General features: G+C 45.1%; 1 protein-coding gene across 4 annotated transcripts in view; it reads right to left on the bottom strand.

Moving 5' to 3' along the window:
• sh3yl1 (SH3 and SYLF domain containing 1) overlaps positions 1–15,423 on the bottom strand; it is a 209,407-nt gene that overhangs the window by 156,596 nt on the left and 37,388 nt on the right. For all 4 annotated transcript variants that reach the window (XM_038800374.1, XM_038800377.1, XM_038800376.1 and 1 more), the window contains exon 2: positions 544–651. In XM_038800374.1, the coding sequence (XP_038656302.1) occupies positions 544–651 (108 nt within the window). The remainder of the gene's footprint in view (positions 1–543; positions 652–15,423) is intronic.

Below are 15,423 nucleotides of genomic sequence, written 5' to 3'. Positions count from 1 at the left end.
TAGGGCTGGATTTTCATCCTGGAGTCAGGTAAATTACTGGCTTGGCGCTCAAAGATACAACGGTAGGCGATTCCGGTTCTGTGGGACTTCAGCCCGGTTATAAACAACCCGTTCCCCCCCACCCCACCACTACACACACACACACACACACACACACACACACACACAGTTCCCATGCCAAGATATGCCCCCCCCCCCCAACCAACTCCTATGGACCCTCATGCTCAAATCTGTGAAATCTTGTTTATCATGTTCCCTACTTTCTGTGCTGGGAGTCATTTTGGAAACGTGAATAAAACCGCTTCATCACCTTTTGGTCTCCAAAAAAAGGAAATATTGTTTACAAATCTCTGTTCACACAACTCCAAGTTCTGGACTATCTTCCTGTACTTTTACGCTAGATACAATAGTACTGTGCAACAGCCATGCAATTTAAAGTTTTAAAAAATGAATTACTATGATGTTTTAGTTTCCGAATGAATACAGGTAAGTATTCAAATACACTGATCAGTTAACAGAGCATCAAACAATTATTTTACTAACCTGGTATAATTACATCAGGTCCATTTCTTGAACTTATTTCAGTAAACTCTTTCAATATTTTTGCAGCCTTCTTGGCTTCAGACTTGAGGTTTGATGGAATTGGATTCACTGTAAATAACGCAGTCATTTTATTAAGACTATTTATAACACACAAAATTCAAATTGTTGCAAAACATGTAATACCGTGATGGTGCTTCATGGTTTACATTATTTTTTAACAATAGTTATCCATCAAGTTATTTTGAATCGTATATGGAACTGTGACTATTTATGATCGCAAGGCAGTGATAAAAAAAAACTTAACTATGAGTGAAACAGATGTTGGTGTCCCAGCTAATATGAATACATCATTTATCAAATTCACAGAAAAATATTTAGAAATATTGTGAAAGCTAAACATTTCAAAATTTTCTGCTTTGAAACATTGTCTCATAACATAGTTAAATGTAATTTAGTTATATCAAATTATATAAATTGATCCAATTCATGAATCAGACAATCAAAACTTCAATCCCTTTGACACAGTTTATCAGTTAATAATTAAGTTGAGGTGAATTGCATTGCAGAAAAATAGCATACATGACCACTCGATCCCATAGGGCGGTTCTTTTACAAAGTACTGCAATTAACTGCTACATCCTGGCTGAAAAATGCCCAACTGAAATCAACATTCATTTTAAAATGAACACCAATACAAAAAAGTTCAAACATTTGTTTCTAAAATGTTTTTCTATCATTTTTAAAAGAGACACACACAATATTAAAGGGCACCAATTGAAGTGTTGGCTAATGTAGACTTGAGAGGTGAACAGACACTTCCAACACTGATGAAGGTTCAACTCAATTTTATTTATTTTTTTGCAATAATTTTTATTGAAAAAATTTTGATTTTAAACAACAATGACGCACCTTAGAAAAATACCAAAAATAACAATAATATTAACAATCATATACATTCGCCCCACCTCCATGAACAACACAGCATTTTAACAACAACGCAGATAAACACATTGTAAAGTTACAGAATAGACACTACAATAATGAACACCCCCCACCCCCCCCCCCGAGGTTGCTGCTGCTATTGACCAAGATACCTATCTTTGAGCCAAGAAGTCCAGAAAAGGCTGCCATCGTTTATATAACCCTTGTATTGATCCTCTCAGGGCAAATTTGACCCTTTCCAATTTTATAAATCCAGCCATGTCACTGATCCAGGTCTCCACACTTGGGGGCCTTGCATCCTTCCACTGTAGCAAAATCCTCCGCCGGGCTACTAGGGACGCAAAGGCCAGGACACCGGCCTCTTTCACCTCCTGCACTCCCGGCTCTACCGCAACTCCAAAAATCGCGAGTCCCCACCCTGGTTTGACTCTGGATCCAACCATCCTCGACACCGTCCCCGCCACCCCCTTCCAGAACTCTTCCAGTGCCGGGCATGCCCAGAACATATGGGCATGATTAGCTGGACTCCCCGAACACCTGGTGCACCTGTCCTCACCCCCAAAGAACCTACTCATCCTAGTCCCGGACATGTGGGCCCGGTGCAGCACCTTAAATTGGATGAGACTAAGCCTCGCACATGAGGAGGAAGAGTTAACTCTCTCCAAGGCATCCTCCCAAGTCCCGTCCTCTATCTGCTCCCCGAGTTCTTCCTCCCATTTAGCCTTCAGCTCCTCCACTGACGACTCCTCCACCTCCTGCATTACCTTATAGATGTCAGACACCTTCCCCTCTCCGACCCACACCCCCGAAAGCACTCTGTCCATTGTCTCCTGCGAGGGCAGTAAAGGGAATCCCTCTACCTGTCGCCTAGCAAACGCCTTTACCTGCAGGTATCTGAACATGTTCCCTTGGGGAAGGCCAAATTTATCTTCCAGTTCCCCCAGGCCCGCAAACCTCCCGCCAATAAACAGGTCCCTCAATTTGCTGATGCCCGCCCTTTGCCACCCCCTAAATCCCCCATCCTTGTTCCCCGGGATGAACTGATGGTTGCCACCCAGTGGAGCCTCCATCGAGCCCCCTGTTTCCCCCCCCGATGCCGTCTCCATTGTCCCCAGATTCTTAGGGTTGCCGCCACCACCGGGCTCGTGGTAAACCTCTTAGGGGGGAGCAGCAACGGCGCCGTTACCATGGCACCTAGGCTCGTACCTCTGCATGACGCCATCTCCATTCTTTTCCACGCCACCCTTCCCCCCTCCATCACCCATTTACGCACCATTGACACATTGGCTGCCCAATAGTACCCCAAAAGGTTGGGCAGCGCCAGCCCGCCTCTATCACTTCCTCGCTCCAGGAACACCCTCTTCACTCTCGGAGTCCCATGTGCTCACACAAAGCTCAAAATACTGCTAGTCACTCTCCTAAAGAAGGCCCTAGGGATAAAGATGGGCAGGCACTGAAAGAGGAACAAGAACCTCGGAAGCACCGTAATTTTAAAGGACTGTACCCTCCCCGCCAACGACAATGGCAGCATGTCCCACCTATTGAACTCCTCCTCCATCTGATCTACAATTCTGGTGAAGTTATGCTTGTGAAGAGTCCCCCAGTCCCTGGCCACCTGCACCCCCAGGTACCTAAAGCTCTCCCCTGCCCGCCTAAGCGGGAGCCTACCAATTCCTTCCTCCTGGTCTCCAGGGTGCACCACAAACACCCCGCTCTTGCCTAAATTTAATTTATAACCTGAAAAGGTCCCAAACTCAGCTAGTAACTCCATCACTCCCGGCATTCCTCCCACCGGGTCCGCCACATATAGTAACAGGTCATCGGCATACAACGACACCCTATGTTCCTCTCCACCTCGCACCAAGCCTCTCCACCTCTCTGAATCCCTCAACGCCATCGCCAGCGGCTCGATTGCCAGTGCAAATAACAAGGGGGACAGGGGGCAACCCTGCCTGGTCCCTCGGTAAAGCCGGAAGTACTCCGACCTCCTCCTATTCGTGGCCACGCACGTCATTGGGGCCTCATATAGCAGCCTTACCCATCTAATGAACCCTTCACCAAATCCAAACCTCCCCAACACCTCCCATAGGTACCCCCACTCCACTCTATTGAAGGCCTTCTCCGCATCCAGCGCCACCACTATCTCTCCCTCCCCCTCAATCGCCGGCATCATGATGATATTCAACAATCTCCGCACATTCGTGTTCAACTGCCTTCCCTTCTGGTCTGGTCCTCGTGCACAACCCCTGACACACAGTCCTCTATCCTGATGACCAGGATTTTTGCCAGCACCTTAGCATCCACGTTGAGGAGAGATATGAGCCTGTATGAACCACACTGCTGGGGGTCCTTGTCCTTCTTTAAAATTAACGGGATCAGCGCCCGCGACATCGTCGGGGGCAAAGTCCCCCCCCTCCCACGCTTCGTTGAGTGTCCGCACCAGCAAGGGGCCCACTAGGTCCACAAACTTTTTATAAAATTCCACCGGGAACCCATCCGGCCCCAGTGCCTTCCCTGACTGCATCTGCCCGATCCCCTTAACTAGCTCCTCCAGCTCAATCGGTGCACCCAACCCCTCTACCTTCTCCTCCTGCACCTTCGGGAAAGAAAGCCCGTCAAGGAACCTCTCCATTCCCCTCCTCTCCCCCGTTGGCTCCGACCGGTACAGTTCCCCGTAAAAGTCCTTGAAGACCTCATTCACCTCTACCCCCTTCCGCACCACACTCCCACTCTTGTCTCTCACTCCAGCAATTTCCTTAGCCGCATCCCGCTTGCGGAGCTGGCGAGCCAGGATCCTACTCGCCTTTTCACCATGTTCGTACACTGCCCCTTGTGCCTTCCTCCACTGTACCTCCACCTTTCTAGTGGTCAGCAAATCAAATTTAGCCTGCAGGCTGCGCCTCTCCCCCAATAGTCCCTCCTCTGGTGCCTCTGCATACCTCCTGTCCACCTCCAGCATCTTTCCCACCAGTCTATCCCTCTCACTCCTCTCCCTATGTGCCCGGATGGATATCAGCTCCCCACGGATTACTGCCTTCAGGGCTTCCCAGACCATCCCCACCTGAACCTCCCCCGTATCATTCACCTCGAGGTACTCCTCAATACTTGCCCGGACCCTCCTACACACCTCCTCCTCCGGCAACAACCCCACATCCAACCGCCACAACGGACGTTGGTCCCGCACCTTCCCCATCTCCAACTCTATCCAATGCGGCGCGTGGTCGGAGATTGCAATGGCCGAATACTCGGCCTCCTCCACTCTCGGAATAAGTCCCCTACTCACCACGAAGAAATCTATCCGAGAGTAGACCCTATGTACGTGGGAGAAGAAAGAGTACTCGCGTGCCCTCGGCCTCACAAACCTCCATGGATCCACTCCACCCATCTGATCCATAAACCCTCTCAGTACCTTGGCCGCCGCCGGCCTCCTACCCGTCCTAGAGCTGGACCGATCCAGTGAAGGATCCAACACCGTATTGAAGTCCCCCCCTATGATCAGACCTCCCGCCTCCAGATCCGGGATCCGTCCCAACATACGCCTCATAATGCCCGCATCGTCCCAATTTGGGGCATACACACTGACCAGTACCACCTTCTCTCCTTGTAGCCTGCCCCTAACCATAACATACCTACCCCCCTTAGCCGCCACCACCTCAGATGCCTCAAACAACACATTTTTCCCCACCAGAATCGCCACTCCCCGGTTCTTCACATCCAACCCAGAGTGGGAAAACCTGCCCCACCCATCCCTTCCTCAGGCGGACCTGTTCCGCCACCCTCAGGTGGGTCTCCTGAAACATTGCCACATCTGCCTTTAGCCCCTTCAGTTGAGCCTGTACCCTTGACCGCTTCACCGGCCCATTGAACCCTCTCGCATTCCAAGTGACCAACCGGATCAGAGGGCGTCCCGCCCCCCTCCCCCGTCGACTAGCCATAGCCCGTTGACTGCCCGCCCCAGGCCAGCACCCCCTGCCCGACCCAGTCCCCACAGCGACAACACCTCACCTCTGTCCCGCCCAGCCCCCACCAGCTCCTTCTTGACCCTGCCAGCAGCAACCCGGTATTTCCCTTCCCCCCCTCCCTTCCCCCCCAGGCTAGGAACCCTCCCAGCCGCGAACCGTCCTCCATTGTACTTCCGTGGGTCAGCTAACTTCTGTTGACCCCGGAAACTCCCGCCAATAGCCCGACCCCTCCCGAAGTGGGATCATCCCCCAATCTATCCCTCCTCCAGGCACCGCTCCAGCGCGAGGAAGAACCAAATAAGGCCCCGCCTCCCCCGTCACCGTCTCCACCCCCTAGCCCCGCAACGCGGGAAACCAGAGGAAAGCCCGCACTTTCGCACTGCCCCACCACACCCTTCTGACGCAGCTCCCAAATATCAGCCCCACTCCATACCCCCACTCCGACATAGAATACAACAGACCCCACCGACCCTCCCCGCAAGATACACAGCCCAAACAATGCCCCACAGCACAAAAACAAAAAACATAGCAGAACAACACCCCCGTAAATAACCATATCAAAATTGCAAAAGTACTAAAACAAGAAGAGAAAAACAAAAGAAAAAGAGAACACAGCAACAGCAGAGTCCAGCACTAATATATTACAGCCGACCTCGCAACCCCCAACCCCTAGTTCAAGTCCAGTTTCTCCGTTCGCACGAAGGCCCAAGCCTCCTCCGGGGAATCAAAATAATGGTGCCGATCCGAATAAGTTACCCACAGGCGCGCGGGCTGCAACATTCCGAACTTTATCTTTTTTCTGTAAAGCACCTCATTCGTCCGATTAAATCCGGACCGCCGCTTAGCCACCTCCGCACTCCAATCCTGGTAGATCCGTACTCCCCCATTCTCCCACTTGCTGCTCTTCACCTTCTTAGCCCAGCGCAGCACGCACTCCCGATCACTGAACCGGTGGAACCTCACCAGCACCGCACGTGGGGGTTCATCTTCCTTAGGCCTCCTGGCCAGCACCCTGTGCGCTCCCTCCAACTCCAAGGGCAGATGGAAAGACCCGGCCCCCACTAGAGAGTTCAGCATTATAGCCACATAGGTTTTCAGATCTGACCCCTCCAGCCCCTCCGCAAGGCTCAAGATCCGCTGGTTTTTCCGCCTCATGCGGTGATCAAGCTCCTCGAAGCGTTCCTGCCACTTCTTGTGGAGTGCCTCGTGCCCCTCCACCTTACTCACGAGGACCACGGCCTCCTCCTCTCATTCAGTGGCCTGCGTCTGCAACTCCTTGATGGCAGCACCCTGGGTGGACTGAATCTCTGACAGCCTTCTGTTCGTTTCCTGCAGAGAGCTCGGTACCTCAACCTTGAATTCTTTAAAGCAGCGCAGGAGATCAGCTTGTTGCTCCTGGGCCCACAGCCTCCACTCCTCTGGGGCTCCTCCGGTGGCCATCTTGGATTCCTTCCCCCGTTTTTTCTGGGGAGCTGCTGCTGCTTTTTCCCCTTTCCACTCCGAGTTCGAGGCATGGACTGCGGGGAAAGTCGTTCAGCACACCTTCCCCCACCGGGAGACGTCGAAAAATGTCCATTTTGGGCTCTCAAAAGAGCCGAAAAGTCTCTTTAAAACGGGAGCTCCCAAATGTGTGGCTTCCTACGTCATCGCAGCCACCGGAAGTCCAACTCAATTTTATTAACTACTTCTAACTAACTAACACACGATGACAGTGGGTCTAAATGATGCTAACTTAAACTAGAGACCTAAGCCTTGTCCGAATCAGTTGATTTTCTCAGCACGTGGTGTGAGTCTGTGCTTGGCTGGATGAGTTCTTGTTACACTGAGAGGCAGCACCCAGAATGAGTGGGAACTGTGGTGCCCTCTGCCTTTATAGTGTGTGTATTCTAACTGGTGATTGGCTGCGGTGTTTGTACATGTTGATTGGTCCCTGTGTGTGTCCATCAGTGTGTGTCTGCACCATGATATACTGGTGTATATTATGACACCAATAACACTGATGTGGCTGATTAGAACACTATGTGAATTCATTATAGAAGCAAGATTCAAATTCAGTTCAGATTGATGGGATAAGAGTTTGTGATCTCTCTTTCAAAAAGGTCCCACCTGAAACAAATACTAACAGTTTTAGTCCAGGGTCCACAAAAGATGTTTGGCAGAGTGTGTCACATCACTCAAATGCAAACTCTGAAAGGCTGTGACAGTTAGGAGAATTTGTTTTAAATTAATTATTATAAAACTGAATGCTCTGATAGGGTGGGGTTGTGGTTGAACAGGACTAATCATACTGGTGGAAATTAGTAGTTGTATCTTCACACATGTCCATCTCTTGCGAGATGTAACACTAAGGTGCTCAGTATGCAGTGAGCAACAATAGTGGAAAATGTTTCACTCTTATCTAAATTAAGAATGTAAAGTGCCTGGCAAAATCCTAAATGGTATGTAAAAGAAATATATTGCAGATGCCAGAAACCTGAATTAAAACAGAAAATGTTGAAAATATTCATATCTGTGACGAGAGAACAGACAACTCTGCTTTTTTCTCAACTGATGGTGCCTCTCCTGCTGAGTATTTCTGTATCTTGTTTTATCCTAAATGGTATTCTCTATCCAGAAAGGTACAATATTTTGTGTAAAATAAAATACTTGCATTAGTGTCGGCAACAGATGAGTGGGTAATATTATTGCCTCGGAAATAGAAAGTCGCACGTTCAAGTCCCACTCCAAAAAACATGAACACAAAAATCCAGGCTGACACTACATGCTGGGGGAGTGAGGCACAATTGAGGGTGCCATCTTTTGGATGAGAAGTTGAGACCCTACCTGCTATCTAAACTGGATGCAAAAGATCTTATGGCATTATTTCGCAGCGAGGAGAGTTATTCTCAATGTCTTGGCTCATATTTATCCCTCAATCAACACCACTTTATGGTTTAGCTCACTGAGCTAAATCGCTGGCTTTTAAAGCAGACCAAGCAGGCCAGCAGCACGGTTCGATTCCCGTACCAGCCTCCCCGGACAGGTGCTGGAATGTGGCGACTAGGGGCTTTTCACAGTAACTTCATTGAAGCCTACTCGTGACAATAAGCGATTTTCATTTTCATTTCATTTCAAGATTATCCAGTCATTATTACATTGCTGACCAGAGTGCCTGGAGACGAGCAGTCAGGAAGGTCAACCTCAAATCAATAATTCTGCAACTGCCACTCGCTAATTGGCCTCTACAGCGGCAACTGATGATGTTGAATACAGAGTGCCATATGCCATTGGCAGGGTCTATTGTTTCATTACGGATGCCCTCATTACAATGCCGTTTAGCATGACAATGCTGTTTGGAGGAGCTTATTGTGTGTATCTGCCAAAAAAATACTTAATTTTTCATGACACTATAGTAAGCAGGGTTTTGAGGTTTCAGGAAAGAACAATTTAGAGTACAAGTGTACAAGAGTCTTGGTTTCAGTAATACGATTGACCCTTTGTCAATCAGACCAGTATGTCCTGTGACAATTTTTCTTGCCAATAGCAATCCTGTGAAGCACCTTGGAATGTTGTATTTTATAGACCTCATTCGAGATGCAAATTGTTGATAATATTAAAAAGGTACATTCAGTTCTTGTAATTTGTTTTCCATTATGCACTCCCTATTTTGAAACTGCCTATGTGGCCTTGTCAGGCTGTGATTACACCCATCTTCCAGTAATGATGCTGCAATGTCTCCATCAGAAGACGGTGTCAATGGCAGATGAAATTTAATGCAGCAAAGCATGAAGTGATACGGTTTAATAGGAAGAATGAGGAGAGGTAATATAAGCTAAATGACACAATTTCAAAATTGATGCAGGAATGGACAGGTCTAGGGTATGTACGCACAAAAATCGTTGAAGGTGGCATGACAAGTTGAAAAGAGCAGTAAAAAAAGCCAGCAGTTCTGAAGAAGCATCACAAAAGGTTATTCCAGCATTTTCTGTTTTAATCTCAGATTTCCAGCATCCTCAGTATTTTGCTTTTATTTTACTGCAGGATCCTTGGCTTTGTAAACAGGGGCAGAGAGTACAAAGACAAGGAAGTTACATTAAACCTAATCACTCATTAGGACCCAGTGGAATGTTCCATGTTCCATGGCACGACATTTTAGGAAATATGTCAAAGCCTTAGAGAAGGTGCAGAGGAATGTATTAGAATGGTACCGTGACTTTAAAAGTGGAGAAATTAGATGAGTGGGTTATTTTTCTTCGTACAGAATGTTGCAAGAAAATTTAATAGAGTTGTTGAAAATCATCCAGGGTTTTGAGTAAATAAGGATGAATTATTTCTAGTGCCACAGGTTCGATTACTAGAGAACACACATTTTTGGTGATTAGTGAACGAGAAGCGAACCAAGTAGAAATTCTTTTACCTGGTGAGATATAATGATCTGAAATACAGTGCCTGAAAGGGAGCGCATTCCAAAGTAAATTTCAAAAGGGTTTGAATAAATACGTAGGGGAAGGTTTTCAGGCCACGGGGAAAGGACATGGGTGGGACAGCCAACGAAGGGTCACAGGAACATAGTAGGATTTGGCCATTCAGTTCATCGAACCTGCTCTGCTATTCAATATGATGATGGCTGATCATCCCCTTAAATGTCTTTTTCCAACATTATCCTCATGTGTCATTGATATTAGAAATCTGCCAATCTCTGCTTTAAACACACTCAATGGCTGAGCTGAACACAGTCCTCTAGGACAGAGAATTGTAAAGATTCTCATCTTGGTCCAAAATGGTTTTCCCCTTATTTTAAAATTGTGTCTCCAGTTCTAGACTCCCCAACCAGGAGAAACATTTTACCTGCATCTACCATGTCTATTCCTTTAAGTGTTTTTCAGTTTCAATTAGATCATCCCTCATTCTTTAAAATTCTAGAGACAACAGGGCCATTTCCTCAATCTCTCTTCAATGGAGAGCCCTGCAATCCGAGGAAAAAATCTGGTGAACTGTCGTAACAATCATTCGCTGGCAACAATATCCAAATTATGGGGCCCAAAACTGTAGCGCTCTAGGTTCTATACTTGGTTACTGAAGCAAGTAATTCACTAATCCTGTTCTCAAATCCTCTTGCAATTAGGATTAACATACCACTAGCCTTCCTAATTGCTTGTTGCACCTTCATGTGATCTTTCAGTGACTTATTGAAGAGGACACCCTTTGTACGTCTACACTTCCTAATTTCTTAAAATTTAAGAAATACCCTACTGCTCCTACCAAAGTGGATAACCTCATATTTTTTTCACATGATATTCCATCTGTCATGTTCTTGCCCACTCACTAAGTCTGTCCAAATCCCCTTGCAGCCACATTGCATCTTCCTCACAACACGCATCCCCACCTAGCTTTGTGTCATCTTCAAACTTGGGAATATTACATTTGGTCCCCTTGCAGACACATTACATCTTCCTCACAACACACATTCCCACCTAACCTTATGTCATTTTCAAACTTGGGAATATTACATTTGGTGCCCACACCCTAATCACTGATGTATTTTGTAAACAGCTGCTACCCCACTAGACAGAGCCTGCCAATGTAAGAATGACCAGTTTATTCCTACTCTATTTTCTGCCTGTTAACCAGTCCTTAATTCATGCCAATTTATTATCTCTATGCCACGTGCTTTAATTTTGCTAACTTGGGGAGACTTTATCGACAGCCTACTGAAAATCCAAGTACCAACTCCCCTTTATCAATTCTGTTGATAACATCTTTTAAAAAGCTCCAACAGGTTTGTCTAGCATGAGTTCACATTCATAAATCAATTTTGAATATGCCCAATATTACGGGCCAGCATTTAGAGAACCCCAAAGTGTATCATGGAGTTCACCTGACCCATAACTTTAAATAGATTTTGGTTATGGGAAATAAAAGTTTTTTAAACAAAAAACAATGTTTATTCTATGGATCCAATTAACATTTTTAAACACACACAGTAAACATTTTAGCAACTATCAACTAAAATACTAAAACTAAAATACTCCCCCCAAAGAATACAGTACTTTATAAGTAACCCTTAATCTTTCCTTGCAACATCCACAAGACAAATACCCTCTTCAACACAGATATCAGGTTTAAATTCTCCACTGAGAGCAGTTTTCACTTTTAAATCCTCAAATGATCTCGACACAGTCTTTAGATTGCACAGAAAGATCCCTATACAGATGCTTGCTTTGCCTGCAGCTATCCAGCTCTCAAAACCCAACTAAAATCCAGATACACACCAGCTTTTGTTCAAAGCGAAAGTAAAAGCAGACACAGTCCAGCTCCACCTACTCTCTGACATCACTGCAGCCATTTGACAAACACCCATTTCTTAAAGGTACATCCACTACAGCTATTTGATAAACACCCATTTCTTAAAGGTACTCTCACATGACACCAATCTGATTATTATTATCCAAGTGTCCATTTATCACATCCTTCAGAATAGATTCAAGCATTTTCCCTAATACTGGTGTAAGGATAGCAGGTCCATAGTTGGCTGTTTTTTTAAATCTCCCTTCCTCCCTTAAATAGTGGGGTGACTTTTTCTGCCTTCCAATCTGCAGGAATTTGGAGAATTTTAGCAGATAATCACCAATGCATTCACTGTTTTCATAGCTCCCTCTTTCAACGCTCTAGGATGTAGGCTATCAAGTCCCAGGGATTGATCAACCTTCAATCTCATTAATTTCTCCAACACAACCTTCTTACTAATACTAGTGAAGAGTCCAGAACTTGAGTATTGCTGAAAAAAAACATTTTGTTGTAGCTTTTCATCTTGCACTATCTGCTCAATTCCAAGTATACTAATGTCAAGGGAAACAAGAACTATATACGCCATTGGATGAGAGTACTGATTGGTTGACAAGTGGACTCTGATTGCTAGAGGTGTTTTCTGTGGCAATCGGCCTTTTGGCTAAGGTGAGCGTGAGTTCAGGTGTAATGCCTGAATCTGGTATGTCTCTCTTGTGGGGACCATGAATTGGATTCAATTTGAATTGGTTTTTGGAGCAGGCAAGGAGTTGGATTAGGGGTTTGCCCCTGTCCACACTTGAGCTCTGGCTTTGTAACTCTGATAAAGTAATAATAATAATAATAATAAAGTGCCATATGACTCAAAACCTTAACTCTGTTTCTCTCTCTGACATTGCTACTGACATTTTTCAGGACTTTGTTTTTATTTCAGATTTCCAGCATTCACAGTAATTTGTTTTTATTTATTATTGTGGAAATGGGACAAATTGGATAGCTCTTTTGAAGATGGTCTGAATAGCTTCATTCTGTGCAGTATGATTATATGAATTTCAGATAGACACATTTTTCTTGGGCTGTTTCCTTCCTTTGTAGCTTTGGAAATCTGGATATATAATGGAAATACAAAAATAAGAACAAAATCTATAACTTTAAAAAAAAGACTAGGATTGAAATGGTGAATATACTGATTCCAATATATAAGTACCCCTCAAAAGACTTTAGCGCATAATTTAAATGGAGACTTCAGACAGAGGGAAGATTGTGTGGTTGGAAATAAGTATCATTTTTCAGATGGGACCTTAACCAAAAACCCCATCTGGGGCATGGTAGCGCAGTGGTTAGCACACTTGCTTCACAGCTTCAGGGTCCCAGGTTCGATTCCCCGCTTAGGTCACTGTCTGCGTGGAGTTTGACTTTTTTCCCCCGTGTCTGCATGGGTTCCCTCCGGCTGCTCCGGTTTCCTCCCACAGTCCAAAAATATGCAGGTTAGGTGGATTGGCCATGCTAAATTTCCCTTAGTGTCCAAAAAGGTTTGGTTGGGTTGGGTTACTGAGTTACAGGGATAGGGTGGGGGTGTGGGCTTAGGTAAGCTGCTCTTTCCAAGGGCCGGTGCAGACTCGATGGGCCGAATGGCCTCTTCTGCACTGTAAATTCTATGATTCTATTTAGAAGATCCTATGGTACTCTTAGAAGCCAACAAGGCTTTTTTTCCCTGGCCGGTGGTTATCCCTCAAAATTGCTAAAAAGGAAATGATTGGTTATTTATTTCATTGTTTCTGGGACCTTGCTGTGTGCAAATTAGTGACTATTATTCTCTCCAGTTAGTGTCTGCACTTCAAATGTAATTCATTTGCTCTGTCCCAAAAACATTTTTTTATTTCCAATCACTTTTGTTCTTAGATATTGATACGTGCAAATCAATTCCATCATTTCAGCCTGGTTGTGATTTATACAGCTTCCGCAGAGGATAAATAGTTGTTATTGTCAGAATTATTTGGGGAAGGGGAGTCAAAAAATTATAGTTTCAGCCTTTATTGTTCATTTTCAGCGACCCTGACATACCATTCGCAAAAATCTCTCTCAAGTGTGGCTAGTTACTCACCTACAAAACAAGCATCGAATAAACCATTGTGGGCTGATAAATTGTGTTTAATTTGTAACACAGATAACAAAGTTAAATACTGTCAGTAAACTTCAGAACGTGGTACCAACGTAAGAGATTCTTATCCATTCTTCCTTTATGATGATGCCACGTTCTCTTTCAATTTAGTTACCAGATCTAGGTGAAGTGGAACAAACGTGGCAAAGATGGCCAAAAAAGCTTTTCTACTTTTCGCAAAGTGCATCAAAGTGAAAAGCACTATATAAATGCAAGTCTTTATTTTTCCTTCTTTAAGAGAGACGGTTGATCGAGTGGTTATGTTACTAGTAATTCACAGGCGTGGTGAACACTAGTTCGAATCCCACCATTCTAATATGAGAATTTTGGAATTAAAAGCTAGTGGCCATCAAACTACTAAAAACCCAACTGGGTTAAAAATGTCCTTTAGAGAAGGAAACCTATCATCCTTATCCTGTCTGGCTGATTGTGCCTTCTGTCCCACCAACTCCAAATGACCCAGCAAGATAGCAACCCATATGAAACTTAGGGCTACTGGGGAGAGAAATAAATGCTAGTGATGCCAAGGCCCCAAGGATGGCAAACAGCCGCCAAACGTAAGTATAGATCTCTGGGGAAAGCCCGCTTCACCTTGCTTTCATATTTTGGGTGATGGTCCTTTAATTAGTAAGAGGTAGGAATTCCCTCCACTTCATGGAGGAAGGCTTGCCTCACGGGGTTGCTGGACAATTTGACTACTGCAGCTCTGCACACCGGCAGAGACAAGCAGGACTAGTGGTTACTGCTGGTGCTGCAGGTCTATCAGAACGGTGGTGGGAATAGGCCCTTAATTGGCTATGTACTGCCCATTTAAGGATATCGATTGGACTGCTTCATTTTTTGTTGTAAGTTTTCCTGTAAAAACTAAAAAACGTTGCAACTGATCGATTGAGTTCATAAGTTTATAACTAAATTCACACCATCACTGACCATGAAAAGCTAAATTTATATTTGTGGAATATCAAATTTTGCCATTGTGATAAAACTATTTTTAAGTTTCTGATATTTTAAGTTCTATCTTAGTTCCATGTGCAAATCCCAGTCGTTTATTTCACTCTATGTAAAATTTTAATTGAACGGGAAAAATTCAACTTCTTTGTTTCCGGTCTGTGAGAAAACATCAATGTAATTGGCTGTTTACGCTGATTGATGACATCACTGTTACTGTTGCCTGGAAATTCTCTCGACTGTCTGCCACATTCAAAACTGATGTCATGCACATGGAAACCCATGCCACAGAGATCACTAGATCTGTGTGGGTTGTTTTCTTCAAAGTCAGCGGGGAGCGCTGTCGCTTCGCTCCTGACTGCAAAATCTGGGCTGCTGTAAAGGCGCCGGAAGACAGCTTGAAATGCATCTTCCTGGTCTGCGTTGAGTTAGTTGATATCAACTCTATGGTGGTTGCGAAACCCTAGATAGAAAATAAGAACCAACCAAATTTTCTCTTTTAATTACAATGTGCCAAATCTGCTAGAAGTATAAGTGTGCCTGTATGTGCACCATAAAAAAGTGAGAGGGGAGAGAGAGGAGGGGAGAGAGAAAGAGTGAGAG

The sequence above is a fragment of the Scyliorhinus canicula genome, chromosome 6, assembly GCF_902713615.1.
Source record: "Scyliorhinus canicula chromosome 6, sScyCan1.1, whole genome shotgun sequence".
Classification (NCBI taxonomy): domain Eukaryota; kingdom Metazoa; phylum Chordata; class Chondrichthyes; order Carcharhiniformes; family Scyliorhinidae; genus Scyliorhinus; species Scyliorhinus canicula.
This window is presented reverse-complemented; position numbering and strand designations above follow the sequence as displayed.